This window comes from Myxocyprinus asiaticus, chromosome 8 (assembly GCF_019703515.2).
Source record: "Myxocyprinus asiaticus isolate MX2 ecotype Aquarium Trade chromosome 8, UBuf_Myxa_2, whole genome shotgun sequence".
Lineage (NCBI taxonomy): Eukaryota > Metazoa > Chordata > Actinopteri > Cypriniformes > Catostomidae > Myxocyprinus > Myxocyprinus asiaticus.
The window spans coordinates 45,380,660-45,404,653 of NC_059351.1; the positions used below are offsets into that span (position 1 = coordinate 45,380,660).

At 39.1% G+C, this 23,994-nt stretch overlaps 2 protein-coding genes across 13 annotated transcripts in view; one reads left to right on the plus strand and one right to left on the minus strand.

Annotated features, from left to right (window-relative positions):
• LOC127445304 (intersectin-1-like) overlaps positions 1–7,403 on the minus strand; it is a 72,418-nt gene extending 65,015 nt beyond the window's left edge. For 3 of the 6 annotated variants that reach the window (XM_051705283.1, XM_051705282.1, XM_051705285.1), the window contains exon 1: positions 7,190–7,402. The gene's annotated coding sequence lies outside the window, so the exon portion shown is untranslated. Of the gene's footprint in view, positions 1–7,189 lie in introns of all 6 variants that reach the window. The other 3 variants (XR_007897959.1, XM_051705284.1, XM_051705286.1) reach the window with 3 other exon arrangements.
• Positions 375–23,519, plus strand: cryzl1 (crystallin, zeta (quinone reductase)-like 1). Of its 7 annotated transcripts, none has more exons than XM_051705311.1 (14): positions 375–434; positions 9,253–9,343; positions 9,483–9,560; positions 13,511–13,583; positions 13,670–13,714; positions 13,795–13,863; positions 14,935–15,068; positions 15,553–15,664; positions 16,254–16,328; positions 17,285–17,383; positions 17,612–17,724; positions 17,918–18,023; positions 23,157–23,202; positions 23,376–23,519. In XM_051705311.1, exons 2-14 carry the CDS (start codon positions 9,278–9,280, stop codon positions 23,473–23,475), a joined length of 1,116 nt encoding a protein of 371 aa, XP_051561271.1. In that variant the 5' UTR covers positions 375–434; positions 9,253–9,277; the 3' UTR covers positions 23,476–23,519. The 7 variants fall into 7 exon arrangements, with proteins under 7 accessions (XP_051561271.1, XP_051561270.1, XP_051561268.1 ...); XM_051705310.1 differs by lacking the exon at positions 375–434 and adding an exon at positions 451–724; XM_051705308.1 differs by lacking the exon at positions 375–434 and adding an exon at positions 8,837–9,146.
• The last annotated feature ends 475 nt before the right edge of the window (positions 23,520–23,994 follow it).

A 23,994-nucleotide genomic window follows, 5' to 3' on the forward strand; every position in this document is an offset into this window, starting at 1 on the left:
GTTCAACTGTTTTCAATAAATATGCCTGTATTTGCTAATGCTGATTCAGTAAATGCGTGTCATGTTCTATATTTAAATTCTCAATAATGATGATGCAAGGCAAGCACGATTCAGATAAATGCCCCCCTTTCAACATTATGCAACCAAAGCGCTCTGCCCCAGACTTTGTATTTTGGGTGATGGGGCGGGTGATAACGTAGGGAATAAAAGTTTTATTGAAAAGGTAGGGCAGGAAAGCGATCCTTGGGGATGGAAGTCGGCTGGTGCACCCTCATTTCATGAGTGGTGCACTGAATTGAGAAGAGTTGCAGCCTTTGAAAAGATGACGCATAGACGGCTGGGCAGCTTGGGTGCCTTTGACAAGAAGTGGGGCACTTATTTGATCTTCTTAGAGAGTTGGCAGGGAGGAACAGTGGAGAGGGACAGTTTAAATGGTGTGTATGTAACTGATTGATGTGTGGAACCCTTTTTCTTTTTTGCTGGGCAAAATCAGTGTTTTCACACTGCAAACAACATTGTCGCTTGGTGTCACTAGACTCAGCGATCAGTGTTGCTGGTGGGTGTTCCTACTACTGCTGTTGCTATACTCAAGGACGGATTAAGACCTGAGAGGCCCATGGGCCTGTACACCGTGGAGGCCACCCATGACGTGACTACATTTACCTTTATGTGCTACAGTACGCTTGGCAGATTTGGTTGGATTTTTCAAATAGATGGAAGAAAGGTTTGTAGCAATGTATGACACGGCCAATTATATGTACTTTTTAATTATGAACCGATTCAAAATCATGCGTTATTAATAGGGATGTGCATGGTATTCAAATATCAAAATCACTATTCGGTTATTCTGCACGTGTTTTTATTGGTCTTCAACCCAAACTGAGTCCGACGGTACCTGACAAACTTACAGGTTTTGGGCCAGGTTTGGGTCCGTTTTTTCAAAGTAGGCTATAGGGTGAGTTACGGACTGTTCACACGTGTGTCTGCACTGTTTTTAAATAGTTTTTCTATGTAAACACGGACTGGACGGACGTTTTTGATCATTGCGCCATGCAACAACTTAAGACCGTAGCATTTTTTAGACACTGCAATAAAATAATTGTATTATTTATAAACGCATCTCGAGACACCTGTGTTCTATTTCACAATTTGTTGCGCTACGTCAAGCTTTTTCAGCCCTGGTGTCACAAATCAACATTCTGATGAAGTTCAAGTTGCAAAGAGGGCTTAATGTGACTGTTACACATGATTCCAGATTGTTTTTAACCTGGCAAAGTTTCAGCGCTTGTTAAACGGTGAGCCAATGTTTTTCCCTCTTTTGCTCTGGTGTGCAGACAATAATTATACAAGTTAAATGCTGAATCACTTAAAAATCAAAGCATCCTGAATAAGTCCTATAAACCGCAGCGTTTGTTGCCTCATGGAAAGTGAACCTGCCTGGGCAGAATTATGCATTTTCCATTTATTGAGAATAGGCCGATTATGTTGCAGACAGTGACAGAGATTATTTTTGTTCAACTTTAATGTGATTCTATCATTTGAAGATCTATGTATTGTGCTATTTAGGCTCATAGCTCACTGAGCACTTTATTCCCTGCTATGTGAGATTGTGTTTGATGAGTCCCGACAAATTACACAATAACCGTTCATGAACTCTCACGGTTAATCAAATATTACAAAAGGTTACCGTGCACATATTTAGGGTATTAAGGCATCTTTCGCTTTATCATTAAACATTAAATGCATGCATGACTTAAACATTTTAAAGTCCTCCATACTGTTTCACGAATTCTGTAGCTTATATTCATTTAAACCATCAGCTTTGTACACAGCTAGGGTAAACTGAACCTTATCTTTGAAGCATTTCGTAAATCAGATGCTGTTCTCTGTAGTCCTTAAAATAAACGTGCTGCACCTGTGAGACGCAGATTCCCTGAACGCACACTCGAGTGCATGTGCTCGCACTGCTGTTGTCCAGCACGCATTCGGCCGAACAAATTATATTTCACATAAGGCTGACATTTACGTGGATTTATAATAGATATCTCAAAATAAATAAGTGATTTAGAGCTCGGGGCCCTTTGGGTTTAAAGGCCCAATCGGCCCGGTGGTTAATCCGTCCTTGGCTATACTGTAGCTTTGGAAATTCTGATTACAGATTATACTGCTGGTAAAACTAAGATATCATTCTAATTTGACAAGAAATCAGTAGTTTTGCTTCTAAAAATAAATATTTTGCAGGGGAGAGTTTTTATATAACCTGCAGCAGTGCTCAATGCTTCATTTCATGAACAAGACAAACAATCTATCAATGTGTGAATCAAACTCACTCGGAACGTCGAAACTGTTTTCCACGCATCATTTTCATTAGGCAATATCCATGTATGTGGTGATATAGAACAGTGAAATCGCTCACTGAAATTTTTAATTACTTCTCTGTCTTGTCTGCATTCGACTCCAGTACCTCACACTTACAGCAGACGGGTGATGTGAGCTCCACTGTCTTAAAGTTAAACTTTTCTCAACTTTGTCTTGTCGCTCGCCAAGGCAACCCGTTGCTAACGGTCACTGTCGCTCAGGTCGCCGGAAGTCGCTCTGCTCACTTTGAAAATAATGGGATTGTGTCGCTTTGTCACTTGAAGTCGTCTGAGGTGTGAACGGGGCTTTAGGCAATAATACAGGTGAAACAAAATAAAAACGAAGACTTACATTGTAGCAGGGACCCAATTTCCATCAAAGGAGCAACCACCCAAAACACCATAGCACCCGCATATCAAGGCGCTGAAAAGACTCAGAACACCTTAAGCCTGAGTCACACTAGCAGACTTCAAACAACTCGATTTTGGCCGAGAGTGTCACACTTGCCAACTGTTTTGCTGAGATCTAGCTCTCTTCAGTTGCCGGTATGACACACTTGCCTATACAAAATGGTGGAGGGGTGACAAACATACCGACTCACCGCAACTCTCTCTCTGATTTCCAGACATGTTCACAAATCCCTGCCGTTGAGTTCAAGTCAGGTCTCAAGTCTTTGGTCACAAGTCCAAGTCAAGTCTTAGTTATTTTTCAGCAATAGTTCTTTATCTTCAGCGGGATAGCTTAATAAACCCTGTATAACCCTTGTCAGCCATAAAGCAGATAGGAATAACAGAAATTATTCAGGCCCAATGGAGCAGACCACTGGGGGTGAAAGATGAGGGTCACTCTGTCTTCCTGTTAACCTAATTATACAGACAAAAAGCTGCATCTGAGCCAACGATCGTACAAAGAGAAACATATTTCAAAGTGCGCAGTAAAAGGGCAGCGTAAATATCAGTGGTAAACAAAAAAAGACCATCCCTACACAAAGAGCTGGCGTATAATTCATCCTGCCGAGACTCCTCTGTGCACAGTGGACTGGAGATCCCTATTACCTTGCACCCCTGACTAAATCTCTGCTGTACACCTGTGAGGGATGAGGGATACAGACCAAAGTGAATCTGTGGATGGAAGAGAGAAAAGGAGAGAAAGTGGCCAGATAAGACATGAATTTAACCACTGGAGTCGTATGAATTACTAATGCTGCATTAATGTGCTCTTTGGAGCTTCAAAGTTCTAGCCACCATTCACTTGCATTGTATGGACCTACAGAGCTGAGCCATTCTTCTAAAAATATTTGTTTGTGTTCTGCAGAAGAAAGTCATACACATCTGAAATGATGTGAGGGTGAGTTAATGATGAGAGAATTTTCATTATTGGGTGAACTATCCCTTTAAAGGTGCACTCAGTAAGTTTTTTTTAAAATGTCTTTTTGGATTTATGCTGACACCTAGTGGCGTGGATGCAGCATCATTCAAACAATAGTTTTCAGTTACTGATGCAATCGTAGAAATTCACTAATCACAGTCAGACATAATTTAATCCCTGAGTAAAAATGTCCAATAATAGTGTGGTTATAAAGGTTAAGCGAGTAGTATTCGGATGGTCGTGTGATTCTAAAATTGCAGCCCCCATTAGGAGACCCGCTCCATGTAGAATAAAACTGATTTTATGAAGTTGATCTGACTGGAGACTTCATCTTATGTGAGTGCTCATGATTTTATACGTATGTTTCAAAATTACAATACACTTCTTTTGAAGTAAGTGTGTGTTTACACTTGGCAGGTTTGGTTCGATTAAAATGAACTCTGGTGCGATTGCTCTGTTAGTGCGGTTCATTTGAACAAGTGTGAACGCAGCCACCTGAACCTTGGTGCGCACCAAACAAGTGGACCGAGACCGCCTGAATATATATACATAAATCCAACGAGCGCATTTAGCCCAGCAGCCAGCATTGCTTTGGATGTTCAACAAGTTCCGTCGCAAAATATACGTCATAGAAGCTGTTCAATCAGGTTGTGACCTTATCCTGATGCCTTTTGTTTTGTATCTTTAGGTTCGGTGTTAAAAATGCCAGTGTGAACGCTAAGCAGATCAGGACTAAATGTATCATTTTCTTTTTGGTCCGGACCAAGAGAACCGAACTACAAGTGTGAACACAACCTAAAACTTTTTAATGAGGAAAAAAATACTGAGTGCATCTTTAAAGGGATAGTTCACCCCTAAAAATGAAAACTGTCACAATTTACTCACCCTCATGTCATTTCAAACCAGGTATATGACTCGGGCCAAAGGTCAAGCAGCATTTTTTCTAAGAGTCCGTAAAGACCCACCAATCCAACAGTGTTTACACACTATAACATGATCAAGTCTTCAGGTTAAATCCAGCAGTCTCACCATGAGACAAGGCACCCAAATCCAGGGCAAGACTGCACTACAGGATCTGAGCCCTAATCACCTTCCTGCAGACATAATCAGAAGAGGATAATAAACTTGTTTTGCTGCTTCTCCAGGCCAACATGCAAACATATGAACATGCAGACATATGAGCATGTACAATTGAACCTACACTTGTTGAAGTCATTAAAACTCATTTTTAACCACTCCACAGATTTCATATTAGCAAACTTTATTTTTGGCAAGTCATTTAGGACATCTACTTCATCCATGACATGAGTAATATTTCCAACAATTGTTTACAGACAGATTCTTTCACTTTTAATTGACTATATCACAGTTCCAGTGGGTCAGAATTTTACATACACTAAGTTAACTGTGCCTTTAAGCAGCTTGGAAAATTCCAGAAAATTATGTCAAGCCTTTTTGGCAATTAGCTTCTGATAGGAGGTGTACTGAATTGGAGATGTACCTGTGGATGTATTTTAAGGCCTACCTTCAAACTCAGTGTCTCTCTGCTTGACATCATGGGAAAATCAAAAGAAATCAGCCAAGACCTCAGAAAACAATGTGGACCTCCACAAGTCTGGTTCATCCTTGGGAACAATTTCCAAACACCTGAAGGTACCACATTCATCTGTACAAACAATAGTATTTAAGTATAAACACCATGGGACCATGCAGCCATCATACCGCTCAGGAAGGAGACGCATTCTGTCTCTTAGAGATGAATGTAATTTGGTGCAAAAAGTGCAAATCAATCCCAGAACAACAGCAAAGGATCTTGTGAAGATGCTGAAGGAAACAGGTTGACAAGTATCTATATCCACAGTAAAACGAGTCCTATATCGACATAACCTGAAAGGCTGCTCAGCAAGGAAGAAGCCACTGCTCCAAAACCGCCATAAAAAAGCCAGACTTCAGTTTGCAAGTGCACACAGGGACAAAGATCTTACTTCCTGGAGAAATGTCCTCTGGTCTGATGAAACAAAAATTGAACTGTTTGGCCATAATGACCATCATTATGTTTGGAGAAAAAGGTGAGGCTTGCAAGCCGAAGAACACCATCCCAACCGTGAAGCATGGGGGTGGCAGCATCATGTTGTGGGGGTGCTTTGCTGCAGGAGGGACTGGTGCACTTCACAAAATAGATGGCATCATGAGGAAGGAAAATTATGTGGATATATTGATGCAACATCTCAAGACATCAGCCAGGAAGTTAAAGCTCGGTTGAAAATGGGTCTTCCAAATGGACAATGACCCCAAGCACATCTCCAAAGTTGTGGCAAAATGGCTTAAGGACAACAAAGTCGAGGTACTGGAGTGGCCATCACAAAGACCTGACCTCAATCTGATTCAAAACTCAATTTGTGGGCAAAACTGAAAAAGCGTGTGAGAGCAAGCTTCTGTCTGGAGGAATGGGCCAAAATTCCAACAACTTATAGTGAGAGGCTTGTGGAAAGCTACCCAAAACGTTTGGCCCAAGTTAAACAATTTAAAGGCAATGCTACCAAATACAACAAAGTGTGACCCACTGGGATGTGATGAAAGAAAAGCTGAAAGAAATAATTCTCACTACAACTATTCTGACATTTCACATTCTTAAAATAAAGTAGTAATCCTAACTGACCTAAAACAGGGAATGATTTCAGATTAAATGTCAGGAATTGTGAAAAACTGAGTTTAAATGTATTTGGCTAAGGTGTATGTAAACTTCTGACTTCAACTGCAGAGCATGATTGGCAATTTAGTCAAGATCGCAAATGTGCACATTGATACGTGGAGCCATATGGAGAAATACTGCAGTTATGCACACATGAGCATGCAGCTACATACACATACAGTATGTGTATGGAGAGCTGCATACATGTATAGATAAGAGAGATGCAGTGGTCAGCACGTGGTTACTGGTGTTAAAATTGCCCCATCAGGGTATCTTCATCTACGCCTCCATCTCACAGAAACACCAGCACGTTGACTGTTACTCAGTTACTACATCGTATATTTAACACAAATTACTGCAGCACGTCAAACGTCCAATACCCCACTATATCCATGAGTTTTACCTCAGAAACCCAAATGACCTCAGTATTTGAACTGCTGTCACCCATAAAAACACACCAGCAGCCGTTAGCCGGTGTGCTAACTGAACCACTAAATCAGTGCTGGAGTTTAGCTGCGATCTCTGAGTGGAGAGAAAGCTTAAAAAGGCCCTCTTTCACGAATAACCGAGTACTAAAAATATTAATATTGTTACTAATGTGAACGGACCATTGAGGCGACCACTAAAAGTGTCCGTTGCGCTGCGCGAGCGAACTAACCACTGAATTCGCGCGAGGCGCGCGCTAAAATTCCGAAGATGACTCGCTCGCGCTGCGGCCGCAGTCACTGTCAAAAAAAGGACAATCGGCCCGCGACACACAAACACTCTTACCTCATCGTTCAGTTTCCATTATATCTCAAGCACTCTGTGGAGGAATGCACGAGGAGCATGCGATGAGAGGAGAAGTTCTCTTCGTTTCCTATTTTAACGGGCGAGATAAATTCCAGGCTTACTTCTTTGCTCCTTCAGTCTCCTCGCTTCCCCCGAATAGCTTCGCTAATAGTGAAGTAAAAAAGGAGGAAAAATGTAACGTGCAAACGTCATTCAGCATCCGTGTATGAGCCAGTACTGTAGACAGGAGGCGCAATGCGGCCCAGATAAACTGACATACCCCAGTGCATCATTTCAAATTCTGTTTTCTGTTATTATGCATCCAATGTTTAAACACAGTGGGACAATATCAAGCTCTAAGTAGGATGGCTAAAAAGAGTGGCCTCCTCTAGGGGGCGCGCTACGGCTCAAAAAGCGTGCTGTTCAGGATGTAGTCCAAAAACCTATATGTTTTTATAATGACAGTTTTGGATTTATGAGTAAAATAAAGTCTGTGGTAAATATTACTTGGATTTTTGTTGCTAACAAGTTGCTAGATAAGAACTATGATGGCTTTGCATTTCGTCAGGCACTTCGGTCATATGCTTGTGGTATTTGTAGTCCTTATGTAGCAACTCATTAGCAACATACCTTTTTAAAAACACTGTGGCTTCAGAATTCACTTTGAGGTAACTTATGTGTAATTTATGTTGTAGAACAAAACGTCCAAGTTTATTCAAGTAATGTTTACCACAGACATTATATTACGGATAAAAAAATAAAAAACATTGAAAAAACACACATGAAATTCCCGAGGGAACCCATGGCACCCATACAAAATTCTTGCTAGCAAGTCAGTCCACTGTTGGTCATATTTTGTTATGTTCCCGGGAGACTATTTCCAGTCATGACAGTGCAGCTTCTATCTACTTGCATGTGGGAACACCTAAATCTCAAAAAATGGTTGGTCAAGATTACGATCAAAGAACATATTTCAAATTAGCAATAAAATTTGATAACATTGGAATCATAAATTATGCTACTTTACCTCATATTACGCTAAAACACGCCATTTTCCCGGCTTGTAAAGCTAATGCGCATGCGCGTTCTCGAGTTGATTGACAGTCGATGTCTGTATCTAAAAGGTAATTGGCTCTTTTACCTGTAAGGTGGGACTTCCTTTCTACATCCGTTGACCGTTGGGCGCTAGAGCTTCTTGGTTGGGTGTTCCAATTTCTCCCATTCATTTAAATAGAAGTTGCTGGTCTCTGCTAAATAATCTCTGATTTTAATAGAAGTGGCCTACTGGTTGGCCTACAAATTGACGTCACGGTTGAACAGCTCTTTTGAACCTTTTGAACAAACAAAAAAAACATAATAAATAAATACATACATAAATAATATTGTCTTCTATATTTACATTATTAGAATAAATAAAAAATTAAATAATAGTGTGTTCTGAATTTACATGATCAGAATTACACATAAACAGTTACCAGTTAACCATTTTACCACAAGCAAAAGATGCTAGTGGTTATCGAACATAATCCTTTGGATTGCGCTGTTAGGCTGGCTGTTCTTCTCTCGTTTCCTTTCTAGGTATGTATATTTCTGTTGTTTTGTTTTGTTTTTTTATGCTGACGACACATACGTCACGCAAAATGAGTCACGTGCAGGAAATGAACAAGACACTACCGCAGTCAACTGTATGCTAGGAGATACTATAATAAAGCTTCAGAATTGCAAATGTATTATTTGGCATAACGTAAATCGATATTATATCATAGTGGCGCTTTAAACGAAGGCACGTGATGCATAGAAGGTTTATGAGGAAGAGAAGTAGTTCACTAGCTAGTGTGCAAGACTAATGTATACTGGTGCATGATTTATACCTTATATTTTGTTTGAACTCACAGCGGTCACGTACAAAAGAGATTGCACACACAGTAAATCTTGGTGAACTTTTTTTTAAATCTGGGTTTGTTTAGCAGATTATTACATATTTATTATCAATACAATATTCCAGTCATTTTGCATATTGCTGATTGTGATATTTCAATCATGAGTGTGCCATCTGATTTCAGGTGTTTTTAAATAGCAAGAATTGCCATGAAAGGACTTTACTGTAAACTGTCTGGAGACCAGGGGGATGTGAAGTTTCTCGTACAGGAGACGGTGAGTGCGCAGTGCATGCTTGGACTTTTCCATTTTCACCAGCATTATCCACTTTTGCCTGAAGAGATCTGAAATTCTACATTGTCCACAGCACATTTTCCTGTTTCAACTTGTGTGATCTTGCTTTCTGTTGTTGCAGAGTGTACCCACTGACATGGGTGACCATCAGGTCAAAGTTCAAGTAAAAAGCTGTGCACTAAGTCCTGTTGAGTTTAAGGTGATGTGATTTTTAATCTTTTGAACAATCCCTTGTGGTCACGTCTGATATTTTGATGTGCTGATAGGTTTTAAGTTTCGATACTATTCAGGGCTTAACGATAAAGATTTTTTCTACTGCCAGTGGTTCTTCATTGTCCTGCCAAAATTTTCACTGGCTCCAACACAAAAATGAAAAATAGCTGTTAAAATGGGCTTTAAAAAGTGTGTCCGAAGCTAATATATATATTTATATATATATTACATTTTTAAGACAATTTCCCCCCAAATTGTATCACATTTATAATTTGCAAGATATGATTTATGCCTTATGTAACCCCCATATAATTGCTTTACAGATATAAATTCAGAAATGCATCATATTAACCTCAGCCGTCTTGCCATTTACACATGTGCTTTTAAGCGAAGAGTTCTGTAGAGCAAATGATTGGTTTTCGGTCACCTGTTTAGTCATGCTGTCAACTTTTAAGCTCTGTGTAGCTTTCACAAGAAGGATCAAATATTTAGTCATTGAAATAAAGATTTGATTATTGGCTAAATGTAATAAACATATGAATCCCTGACAGAGGAGCCCATTCTTCTAAATCAGTTGTGATGTGTAATATACAGTAGGTAGATATTTTGCCTCATCTGTGAATTAAGAGTGTGGATATAAACATGAAATTAGACAACCCAAACAAGACCAACACTGACTGTGATACAAAACACAGAAAGAAAATACATGTACAGTCCAGAAATGAGAAACGTAACAGGTGTGTTATGGACAGGGGTGTAGATTCCAGGGGGGATGGGGGGGGAGGTAACCCCTCCAATAATCAAAATGAGCAAGTACAACCCCCCCAATATTTATACAATGATCAATGGAAACATTTAAATTCTTCACACTGTAACCCCCACCCCGGATGATATGAAGTAGACTGTTTTCAATAGTCACAGTCCAGTGAACAGCTCGGATAATAATAATAGCCATAGTGATTTTGCTTCTATTCATATCAAACACCATTAGCATGTCGAATTAATGTTCATATTTTGAAAAACATTACCTAGTTAAATGTATACTTGCATTTTGGATGCAGTTCAGGTTTTCAGCCACTTGTATAACCGAGGTTTAACAAAGTTTATTAGGTTTCATTCAGTGCTTCATCTCAGGCAAATTAATGAGAGAAAATACATTTTTTTTTTTTTACTGTGGGAAAAAAACTTGTGCTCTGTCCATTTACGAGTGCACTTTAAACAGCATCTAAGCTGCATGGAGAGAGATGATGAGACAGATGAAATTACAGTCCAAATAAAAAGACACTGTGGATTTATTTTGTTCCAATGGATGTATTACTAATTTTCACCAACATGTTCAAACGAAAAAATGTGGGAATTTCGTGCGCTGTGAACAATGAATGTGCGGGGATACTTTAAAATTTGTGTAAGATGTGCAATCCTGCTCTGAAATGCCTGCAGTGGATTTTTTTCCCTGCAATTTTCGACACGTTGGTTAATGATGCTGCTAGGACACTTGGAAAAGAGCGAGGACAGTTCTAGGAGAGCGTACTCAGTGTCTGCACGCAGCTGTGCCTTGGCGCGGCAGTTTATTATGCGCTCACACGTGTTTGCGAGCTAAATACACAGTACAATCGCGCTCGCTCGTCTCTCATCCGTTAGAAGACTGTGTTTGCTCTCCGTGTAATTTTTGTGCTTTCTCGCTTGTTGTCTGCTTGCACTAACGTTATGCAACACGGGCCAGTGACAGTTCTTGCAACTGACCCGAATCTCTCTCACAGTGGCCCAGGACTTTGGGCAGTCCTTATTGTCGAGCCCTGCTATTGCAACAGCAATGCAATGAAAGTAAACAAATGTAAAGGCAAAAGCAACAACTCTACAAACTACTATTCATTATAGTTTTAAATAGTACGGAGCCCCTAAGAGGACAGGGCAGACATTTTTCTTTTCTCAAATAGTTTTGCGTTCCTTTGCAATAACTTTTGTGTTTCATCGCAATAGTTTTGCGTTCCCTAGCAATAGTTTTACGTGCCCTCGCAATAAGTTTTGCGTTCCCTAGCAATAATTTTGCATTCCCTAGCAATAGTTTTAGTTTTGCGCTCTCTCGCAGTAGTTTTGCGCTCTCTCGCAGTAGTTTTGCACGCTCTCGCAGTGGTTTTGTGTTCCCTCTCAATAGTTTTGTGTTCCCTCTCAATAGTTTTGCGTTCCCTCTCAATAGTTTTGCGATCCCTAGCAATAATTTTGAGTTCCCTTGCAATAGTTTTGCGTTCCCTCTCAATAATTTTGCATTCCCTCTCAATAGTTTTGCGTTCCCTCTCCATAATTTTGCATTCCCTCTCAATAGTTTTGTGTTCCCTCTCAATAGTTTTGCGTTCCCTCTCAATAGTTTTGCGTTCTCTCTCAATCGTTTTGCGTTCTCTCTCAATCGTTTTGCGTTCTCTCGCAATAGTTTTGCGTTCCCTCTCAGTAGTTTTGCGTTCCCTCTCAGTAGTTTTGCGTTCTCTCGCAATAGTTTTGCGTTCTCTTGCAATAGTTTTCGTTCCCTCTCAATCATTTTGCGTTCCCTCTCAATCATTTTGCATTCCCTCTCAATTATTTTGTGTTCCCTTGCAATAGTTTTGTGTTTCCTAGCAATAGTTTTGCATTCCCTCTCAATAGTTTTGCGTTTCCTAGCAATAGTTTTGCATTTCCTAGCAATAGTTTTGTTTCCTAGCAATAGCTTTGCGATACCTAGCAATAATTTTGAGTTCCCTTGAAATAGTTTTGCATTCCCTCTCAATAGTTTTGTGTTCTCTCGCAATAGTTTTGTGTTCCTCTCAATAGTTTTGTGTTCTCTCGCAATAGTTTTGTGTTCCCTCTCAATAGTTTTGCGTTCCCTCTCAATAGTTTTGCGTTCTCTCGCAATAGTTTTGTGTTCCCTCTCAATAGTTTTGCGTTCCCTAGCAATAGTTTTGCGTTCCCTAGCAATAGTTTTGCGTTCTCTTGCAATAGTTTTGTGTTCCCTCTCAATAGTTTTGTGTTCCCTCTCAATAGTTTTGTGTTCTATCGCAATAGTTTTGTGTTCCCTCTCAATAGTTTTGTGTTCCTCTCAATAGTTTTGTGTTCTCTCGCAATAGTTTTGTGTTCCTCTCAATAGTTTTGTGTTCTCTCGCAATAGTTTTGCATTCCCTAGCAATAGTTTTGTGTTCCCTCGCAATAGTTTTGCGTTCCCTCTCAGTTGCATTCCCTCTCAGTAGTTTTGCGTTCCCTCGCAATAGTTTTGCGTTACCTCTCAATAGTTTTGTTACCTCGCAATAGTTTTGTTACCTCGCAATAGTTTTGCGTTCCCTCGCAATAGTTTTGTGTTCCCTCTCAATAGTTTTGCTTACCTAGCAATAGTTTTGCGTTCCCTCGTAATAGTTTTGCGTTCTCTCGCAATAGTTTTGCGTTCCCTCTCAATAGTTTTGTGTTCTCTCGCAATAGTTTTGTGTTCTCTCGCAATAGTTTTGCGTTCCCTCTCAATAGTTTTGCTTACCTAGCAATAGTTTTGCGTTCCCTCGTAATAGTTTTGTGTTCTCTCGCAATAGTTTTGTGTTCCCTCTCAATAGTTTTGCGTTCTCTCGCAATAGTTTTGCGTTCCCTAGCAATAGTTTTGCGTTCTCTTGCAATAGTTTTGTGTTCCCTCTCAATAGTTTTGTGTTCCCTCTCAATAGTTTTGTGTTCTCTCGCAATAGTTTTGTGTTCCTCTCAATAGTTTTGTGTTCTCTCGCAATAGTTTTGTGTTCCCTCTCAATAGTTTTGTGTTCCCTCTCAATAGTTTTGTGTTCCCTCTCAATAGTTTTGTGTTCCCTCTCAATAGTTTTGTGTTCTCTCGCAATAGTTTTGCGTTCCTTAGCAATAGTTTTGTGTTCCCTCGCAATAGTTTTGTCCTCTAAGGGACTCTGTAAAATAGAATGTCTGCATCTATGTATTTTTCAGCTGTATGAGGACCTGAAGCTTGGAATGGAGCATTACCCGGTTGGAAGGGAGATTGCTGGGGTTGTTCTTCAAGGTTTGCATGACCATTCAAATCTGTTACCATTTACTGCAGATTAATTAACAAATAAACTGACATTTGCTATAATGCATGTTTTCCAGTTGGACCCAAAGTGACATTTCTCCAGCCAGATGATGAGGTTGTTGGTAAGAACTTATAGATTCAGATACTAATAGATGTTGCTTTGTATGTTTATGATCTAATAAACCTTTGCATATCTTCTCAGGGATTCTACCTCTGGACGTTGAGCTGTCTGGCCTGTGTTCCGTCGTGCTTATTGATGAGTATAATTTAGGTATTAATCATGCTGAATACCAGTCAAAATTCCTACCTAGTTCCCTATAGGTGAAGTGTGTAATTTTTGCAGACTAACAGACAGTCCCTCCCCAAAGTGTTTACACTTTTCAGAGGTAAACAACCTACAAATGGCTTATAGTTGTCTCTGCATACTGAGTTGGGATACAAGAAAGCATTTGAACATTTAAAAAAAAAACTGTGCCCATCACCTTTATAGACATACTACTTAAAGGAATAGTTTTTTTTTTTGTTATTAAAAATTATCTCATCTTTTACTCACCCTCATGCCATCCTAGATGTATATGACTTTCTTTCTTATGCTGAACACAAACGAAGATTTTCAGAAGAATATCTCAGCTCAGTAGGTCCCTTACAATGCAAGTAAATGGTAAACAAAATGTTGAAGCTCCAAAATGCACATAAAGGCAGCATAAAAGTAATCCACACAATTCCAGTGGTTAAATCCATTTCCTCAGAAGTTATCCAGTCGGTTTTGGGTGAGAACAGACCAAAACAAATAACTCCTTTTTTACCATCTTGACATCAGCAGTCTCCTTGGCAATGATGATTTCAAACTTGATTACATTTCTTAGCACCAGCATGTGTAATCAGCAAAGTGCTCTGCGTTAAGCACTAACATGTGTAATCAAGCTTGAAATAATGATGGTGCCTGGAGACTGCAATGGTAAGATGCATAGTGAAAAAAGAGTTTTATTTTGGTCTGTTCTCACCCAAAATCTATTAGATTGCTTCAGAAAATAGGGTTTTAACGACTGGAGTCTTATGGATTACTTTTATACTGCCTTTATGTGCTTTCTGGAGCTTCAGACTTTGGTCACCATTCACTTGCATTGTGTGGACCAAAAGAGCTGAGATATTCTTCTGAAAATCTTTGTTTCGGTTCTGCAGAAGATAGAAAGACATAAACATCTGGGATGGGATGAGGGTGAGTAAATGATGAGAGAATTTTCAGTTTTAGGTGAACTATCCCTATAATGGCACATCCAACTGCAGAACTGTAATTTGGTCATTTTAAGTGCCTTCTTTCCCATATGTGTTTTAATAACAGTTCAGAAGCCTGAGAAAGTGAGCTGGTTTGATGCAGTGGCAGCAATTAAAGATGGTCTCAGGGCCTACACAGCTCTCCACACTCTGGCTCGGATGGCTGCGGGTCAAACTCTACTAGTGCTGGATGGGGCCAGTGTAGGTATCTAAGCAGAGGTCAATAGGTTAACCACTCCCTGATTCTTCTCATTGCCATTTTCTTTCATTAATAAAGGTCTGTTTTGTCATATTATTACACAGCTTTCTGAAACACTTCTGACTGGTCAACTGTGACATTCTGTGGTCAAATATTTTTGTATATGACTGCTAACTGTATAATTGACCGTTGTCCCAAGCAACAGGTTTCCTACATAGCTGTTCTAGTTTCATGTCCCTCATATCACTCAGTGGTCTCTTTCCTCTCACATAATAAAATAGTTACAACTCAAATCAATATTTCATGTCCATTTATTTATTTATTTATTTGGTAATTAGCCTTGTCACACACTGGCATTAGTGCAGCAATTCTGCTAAGACTGATTTGTAATTGCTCTGATGGATGCCGTCAGCAATATACTTCACAAGCTTTTATACTGCATTTGAAGTCTCCTGTTGTGAACTTTCACGTATTGTGTGCATGCAGCCCTTTGGAGTTGTGGCCATTCAGCTCGCCCACTATCATGGTGTAAAGGTCATGGCTACAGCTTTGTCTCCGGAGGACCAAAAGTTTTTGGAAGAGCTACGACCGAGTGTGGGTGAGTGCTCACTGAATCATTGTGGAGAGGAGTGATAGTGAAGATATTTGACCTATGAAGTGTTAGTTCTAGATAGAACCCAAGCCTGGCTTTCGACCTATCGCTACACTGTGAGTGGTGGTTTTCCATTTCTTGACGCAACAGTGGCATGAGTTGATCTAAAAATCATTGATGAACACCAGATAAACCTAAATGTCAGGCTGCAGAGTTGAATGGTGCAAATCTCTTGTAATCTTGTAATAAAACAAAAAAACAGTTTATCTCACTTTTCAAGATTATTTGTTCTTTCGCATTTACTGTAGTTGATTTGGTCTGACAGCTCATTTCCTGAACATATTTGGGCGGGAAAAAACAAGTGGTACCTTGTCTGTTAAGCAAGAGGCTTAATGTAGAAAAAAGATTATTTGTTGCAGAGGGCATGGGCCCCACATTCGCATATTTTAAAGATCCTTTTTTTTTGCCTTTAAGATGTTGCTTTTGTTTTATTCTCTTACATTAACGGCCAATTCTTTCCTCATATTTTACTGTCTCTGAATGCCTTTTCTCTCATCCTTTCACTTCTGTCCTGATCATCTTTGTCTTTCTTTAGCATTTGACTCCTCTTTATCTTATTTCTTCCTGCTTTGGCTTGCATTCACTCAAGGTGTGCAGGAATCACTTTTAGGTAAGTTATGTATGGCAAAAATGTTTTTAGTTAGTTTGTTCAGAGTGTTGCTCATAGTGTTTTTTTAATGCGTTGTTGTTAAAGAAACAGTGTGCGCAAAAAAAAAAAAAAATCACTCATTTAATCATTCTCATGCCATCCCAGATGTATATGGCTTTCTTTCTTCTGCTGAACACAAAGAGTTTTAGTAGAATATCTCAGCTCTGTAGGTCCATACTATGCAAGTGAATGGTGACCAAAACTTTGAAGCTCAAAAAACCACAAAGGCAGCATAAAAGTAATCCATACGACTCCAGTGATTTAATCCATGTCTTCTAAAGCGATACGATTGGTTTTGGGTGAGAACAGACCAAAATGTAAGTCCTTTTTCACTCTACATCATGTCATTGCAGTCTCTAGACACCATCATGATTTCGAGCTCGATTACACTTCCTAGTGCTTGATACATGGGCAGAGCGCTAGATGGCGCTAGGAAGTGTAATCGAGCTTGAAACCATGATCGCCAAGGAGACTGCTTCAGAAGACATGGATTAACCCACTGGAGTCGTATGGATTACTTTTAAACTGCCTTTATGTGCTTTTTGGAGCTTCAAAGATTTGGTCACCATTCACTTCCATTGTATGGACCTACAGAGCTGAGATATTCTTCTGAAAATCTTTGTTTGTGTTCTGCATAAGAAAGAAAGTCATACATATATGTGATGGCATGAGGGTGAGTAAATGATGAGGGAAATTTATTTTTGGGTGAACTATTCCTTTAATACTTTATTTCCATCTGATGGTGGATCAGCGTCAGACATTAGCTGAACTGCATCTCCTGTAGCTCAAATGGTAGAGCAATGGCACAAGCAATACCACGGTCAAGGGTTTGATTCCAAGGAAACATACAAACTGATAGAATGTATACTTTGCAGTAAAAGTGTCTGCCAAATGCATAAATGCAAATCTGTCTTCAGCTCGAGTGATCAAAGTGTGGGACTCAAAGGAGGACTTGGTGGACTCATGCCTTGAAGAGACTGGAGGACTTGGATTGGACATCATCATTGATTCAGGAGGTGAACTACCACTTTAAAAGATTTTTCTAACAATTTCAACATACTTCAACTCAGATGTGCTTTCGATTAATTTGATTAAAGCTGTTTTCTAACTTGTGTTTGATATTATTTCAATTATTGCTTAAAGGCTAGGATCATGTTCATGTTTAAGGGTGGGTGGCAATTACGGTAGTTTTAAATTAGAGTTGCTCTTAGCTGTTTGTCATTTTGAGCCTTTCTTCTGTTCAGTGAGACTGTATGAGGAGGAGCTAGAAGCACTGATGCATCTCCCACATAAACATGACCTCATTACCCTTCTTGCGGTTGGAGGTCACTGGGTCACCACAGAGCAGAACTTACAGGTGAGTGGCTGATTCAAATTGAAGCTCCTTATCTCTTCATAATACATCTTGAAAACCTTATTTCTTACACAGAGTAATGTGACATAACTACTGTACATGTCATGTCTTTAAAATATCAACTACTGATTGATTAACGTGGTGGTTTACATTAAGATACACTTGAAATGAAATCATTTCCAACCCCTTTCCTAAGCTGGACCCTCCGGACAGCCATATACTCTTCCTGAAGGCAGCGTCTGTCTCGTTCCTAAATGAGGAGGTGTGGGCAGCGTCCCGTGCCAAGCAAGGCAGATATCTCCGTATCTTTTACTGTAAACGTCATTCATCTTTAACCAAGCTCTCTGATTGGTGCTGTTGTACTACAGAGCAGTCAGGCTGTTTTTATCAGGAATGCCTGTGTCATGTTTCGCTTCAGAATAAAATAAGGAATTATATTTTGGTTAGAGTAGTTGCCATGTGCTCTGACATGTTCATGGGAGACCTGGGTTTGAGTCTGGACTGGGTCATGTTCCCATCCCAGTCCCCTCTCTCCCAACTATTGATTTCCAGTCCATCTACAATGTGTATCAATAAAAAAAAAATTTCTGCGTAAAGAAAATTAAGCCACCTATTTTTAGGACCATATAGACTTTTCGCTTTGTTACATTATTTTAATGACGATTGTAGGGTCCGCCCACTGGTCCAAGGATGGCAGCCAATGGCACGGTAGAAGGGTATCTGCGTGTTACTGTTTTTCCTTTTACGCAACACTACAAGATTAAATTAAATACATTTCCTTATATGTATTACTTCTTTATTTCATCTGACTCCAATAATGAAAAAAGGTTTAAATGTTGTTTGTTAATCATTAAATTTAGGTGAATGTTTGATTATTCTATTTAACACTTCACTTTACATTCTACACTTGTTCATCCGGATTCCTACAACACTTTGAGTCTCGCACCGGCCGGGTATACGATCTCATAATCACAAATTTGTCAGTCTTGGTCATTAGACAGAGGCGAGTGATTAATATCATAGACAGCCGTACTCCACTTTACTCATTCTAGAATATATTATCTAGTCCCCATAGATCTGAACACACTTAATTAAGGTCATGACCATTACCATAGAACTAAGCTGACCAACTTAACTTCTTCTAATGTTAACTTTGTATAATCATGCCATGGTTTCCCACGTACACTTAGTTAAAATAATATTACAATAATCAGAGTTTGAGGCTCATTCCTATTTAGATTGGTCTGACAACACCTTGTTGTTCTAAACTGAAAAACCCATTATTATCCTCTACAGTCCAAGTATACATGACTAATGCCAATGTGTTAGTCGGAGCTCTAAAACAGCAGTCGGCGTGCCCCTCTGCTCCACCGAAGCTGTATTTTAGTCCGTTACTAACCTGAGCGTAGATTTGTGGTGTTATGGACTTAACGTAATCTACTAGAGTTAATAACACATGGTCAATTAGAATAATTTTAAACATAACAATTTATTAACCAGGTAACAAAACAATAATTCAAAATCCAATTCAAAGAATAAAATCATTAGCCAATCACATACAATATCAACAATTCAGAGATCAAGGAAATTAAGAATATTTACCTGGCAATGAAAACTACGCACAGTGATCGTGCGGGAGATCTGTCTACAGATTCCCTGAACCCTTTTGCCATCTCTCCTTAAATACCCAGATAATTCAATAGGCTTACCAAATGGTGGTGTCTGCAATTATAATTAGGTTTTGGTCCCCTATTCAGGGGGTCACAAATGGACAATCAGAATTTGTGATTTAATAGGTTCTCTATACCTGTAGAAGAGAGCACTTATTTACATACAGGAGGTAGTTTGAATGAAGGGTCTGGGGGAAGGCACACCTTAAGTGGCACACAATATTTCTTATCTTCTAGAACTTCTTGGAGGTTTTTACTGTAGCTGGGAGAATGAGACCATTTTACCAGACGCACTGTGACATTTGAAATGATACTAAATATGTATAGTGACTTATTGCACACACTTAACATTGCATAGATCTTGAGTGAGTTTTAGGTGAGGGAAAGAAGAGGGGGAACAGAGAGTGATGGGGAGAGTGCAAGGGTGAGGTGTAAACTGCTCGGTGTGGTGCGTCTCGGATGGTGTTGCTACTTATGCAAGAGAGTGTTCAAATGTTAATTCTCAGGAAAGTCATTTGTTCTCCCAGGGAGTAGTTGTCCCTTAGTCCAGACGTTCCGACTCCAGCCTTACAACGATGAAGCACGTTTCACCCTGGATTTTCATTATTGCGATAAGAAAAATATCATTCTTGTTACTGTAACACAGTAATGAAATTAATCTTTCATCACAATTTTTTTTTTTTTTATATTATAATCAGCTTAAATCCTATTCAGTGCAACAACAAATACTACAATGATGTATGAACACTTCACAATTTAAATACTGTATATCCTTATTTTTGTGGGAAAAAATCTTATTCTCATTACTGTAATACAACCACAATTCAAAAATGTTGGGACAGTATGGAAAATGCTTATAAAAACAAAAAGGATTGATTTGTAAATTCATTGACATATTTTGCACTTCATAACGCGCAACACATTGTCAAGTCGAGTCAGGTCAGGACTGCAGAGAGGCCAATCTAGCACTCGCACTCTCTGGTTACGCAGCTATGCATTTGTAATTCGGGCAGTATGTGGTATGGTTGTCCTGCTAGAAAACCACTTCTGAATGGTGCATGGTGATGAGCATGATCATGACATGGGCTCGGGAGTACTTTGGTAAACCTTTATCAATCAACACCATTCGCCGCTGCATCCACAGATATAAGTTAAAGGGTTAGTTCACCCAAAAATGAAAATCCTCTCATGATTTACTTACCTTTAAGCCATCCCAGATGTGTATGACTTTCTTTCTTCATCAGAACCGAAGTGAAGATTTTTATAAGCAGATTTCAGCTCAGTTTGTTCATACAATGCATTTAAACAGGTGCCATCAGGCTGCTGGCTGTTTGATGGTCCAGAAGGCGTATTTAAGCAGCATAAAAGTAATCCACTTAACTCCAGTCAATCAGTTAATGTCATCTGTAGAAAACCCATAGGTTGGTGTAAGAAACAAATCAATAATTAAAACATTTTTAACTTTAAGTTGTTGCTTCTGCTGTATTTCTCTTTGAAATGAACTAACTCTCTCGTGACATTTCGTTCCTCTGTTGTACACAAAGCGTGCGCTTCCGACTTCTCGCGTGATGTGTTGACTGCTGGCAGGTTAATAAACTTTTAATTATCAATTTATTTTTTACACAAACCTAGCGATTTGCTTCAGAAGACATTAATTGATCGACTGGAGTCGTGTGGATTACTTTAGCTGCCTAAATATGCCTTTTGGACCATCAAACAGCCAGCAGCCTGATGGCATCCATTTATACGCATTGTATGGACAAACTAATTTTATAAAAATTTTTATAAAAAAAAACAAAAATATATATAAATTATATTATTATAATTATAAAATTAAAAAATAAATAAAATAACTGAGCTGAAATCTGCTTATAAAAATCTTCACTTCAGTTCTGCTGAAGAAGGAAAGTCATACACATCTGGTATGGCTTAAAGGTAAGTAAATCATGAGAGAATTTTCATTTTTGTGTGAACTAACCCTTTAAGGCTTTATTATGCAAAGCAGAAGCCATACATCAACACTGTCTAGAAGTGTCCCTGAATTCTTTGGACTCTGTCTCATCTGAGATGGAAAATAGAACAGTAGAATTGTGTTTTGTAATCCAATGTGTCCACATTTCAAATAATGTTTTGAAAAAACTGCCAAAAGAGGAAAAGGACCATCCAAGTTGTTATCAGCGTCAGGTCCAAAAGTCAATGACTGTCATGGTATGGGGCCATGTTTGTGGCCATGTTTGTGCCCATGGCATGAGTAACTTGCACATCTTTGAGGACACCATTAATGCAGAAAGATATGTACAAATTCTGGAGCAACATATACTGCCATCCAGATGTCGTCTTTTCCAGGGATGTCCCTGCATTTTCCAGCAGGACAACGCCAAACCACATACTGCCCAGATTACAAGTGCATGGCTGCGTAAACAGGGCGTGCGGGTGCTAGATTGGCCTGGCTGCAGTCCAGATTTGTCTCCAATTGAGAATGTGTGGAGCATTATGAAGCGCACAATACGGCAACAAAGGCCCGTGCAATTGTGCAGCTAAAGACCTAAATAATGGATGAATGGGGGAAAATTCCTCTTGCTTAACAAACTTGTGTCTTAAGTGCCCAAACGTTTAATAAGTGATGTTACACAGTGGTAAACAATCGACTGTCCCAACTTTTTTGGAGCATGTTGCAAACATCTGATTTGAAAAGAGTGTATTTCTAAAATAATAATAATAAAAATGTGGTGTTGTAGTGCTTTCAATATAGAAAAGTCTTTATAGCAAGTTAGTTCACTCAGCGGCCATCTTTGGAACACTCTCAGGCAGCTATTTTCTATGTAAACAAGCGGCATACAAGTGCAGCTCCTTTCTACTTGAATGGGGAAAGACCAAAATCTCCAAAATGGTTGGTCAAGATTATGAGAAAATAACATATTTCAAATCAACCGTAAAATCTGACAGCACTAGTATCATGAATTGTACTTGTTTACCTCAGATCACGCTAAAAAACATAATTTTCCTGGCTTGTATAGCTAATCTGCATGCGCGTTCTCAAGTTGATTGACCGGCGATGTCTGTATTGAAAAGATAATCGGCTCTTTTACCTATAGGATGGGACTTCCTTTCTACATCCATTGACCGTTGGGCGTTCCAGTTTCTCCCATTCATTTTGATAGAAGTGGGCCGTCTCTGCTAAATAATCTCTGATATAGCACAGGATGAGTAGAATTTACAAATCACATTTTTCATTTGCATTTTCCATACTGTCCACCTTTCTCTGAATTGGGGTTGTACTTTATAGTAACTGTTGGACGTTTAATGTTCATAAAAATAACACATACATGGTCCTAAATTTAGGCTTCTTCATCTTTATGTAAAATAAAATATATACATAATAGATTTTGGGATGAAATGTGACCCAGACAGATTTCATGGTATTCACCAAAATACAGGTTTAAACAAAGACTCGAGGAAAACATCTCTGATAGCATTTAGGCAGATCTCTGTTCTTTTGATAAACACAAACATTTCACATTCCAGTGAAATGAAGAACAGAGAGCTGACTAGATAGTAACAAAGCTGTTTTTCTGTACATGATGCAGTGAGGTTAGTGGGTTCCTCAGTGTGCATATGGCTCATCCATGACAGTTTGATGTGTTTGGGGCCTGAGGCTTTTCCCCAGTGTCCTCCAGCTACCGGAATGACCTTGTTAACAATGTACAGGACATGTGGCTTCCTGCCTGTAATTGGGTTATCTGCCTTCAGTCTGCTCACTCTCAGATATCATGAAAGATGTGGTGGAGAAGCTTTCCACAGGGACTTTCAGGTGAGAATTGTGGAACAAAGAAGTTAGACTGATTTTGTGTGTACAAAAGAATTAAAAAAATGAATGAATGGGAACATGGAAAAGTTCCTGAGTATGTCAGGCAAAGAGGAAGAGTCAGAAATTATTTCTGTCATATATAAATGTTGTGGATTTTGACCATTGTCTCTGTGCAGGCCGCTCTTGGAGGACCCTGTGCCTTTATATGAAGCCACCGTCTCTATGGAGATGGTTCAGAGAAAGCAAGTCAGAAAGAGGATAGTCATCAAGCTTTGAAGTGGACTCCAAAATTATGTTTTTCATAATTCTGTAAATCTGAGTCATTTTAAATCTCACAAATGTGTCAATTTTTAAATGTCAGCATGTTGTCTGTTTGCACTCTTAATAGATATTTAAAACCATTAAAAGCCTTCTTACAATAAAAAAAGCTCACTCATTCCAAACTCAACGACATACTGTGGTAGTACATAGCAATATAAAAAACGTGGCTGCATCACTAAGCAAAAAAAAAATATATACATTATATAACTTTTGCTATATAATGAAGAGCTTTGGCCTAGTTCTGGCATTCTATACATATATTTTTTCTATTCTACAGTTCCAAATGGATTATTTACAGCATCATCTGATCCGGTTTCTTTTGTCAATTAATATTAGCAGCACTGGATAGAAAATGAAAGATAGTGCTGGCCACAGGTATGCATCTGAATATCAGTCATCTCCAACCAAATCCTCAGAGTGTAGCTCATTCTGTTGTGAAGAGAAGATTCATTGTTGTTGGGACTGGTCTTTCGG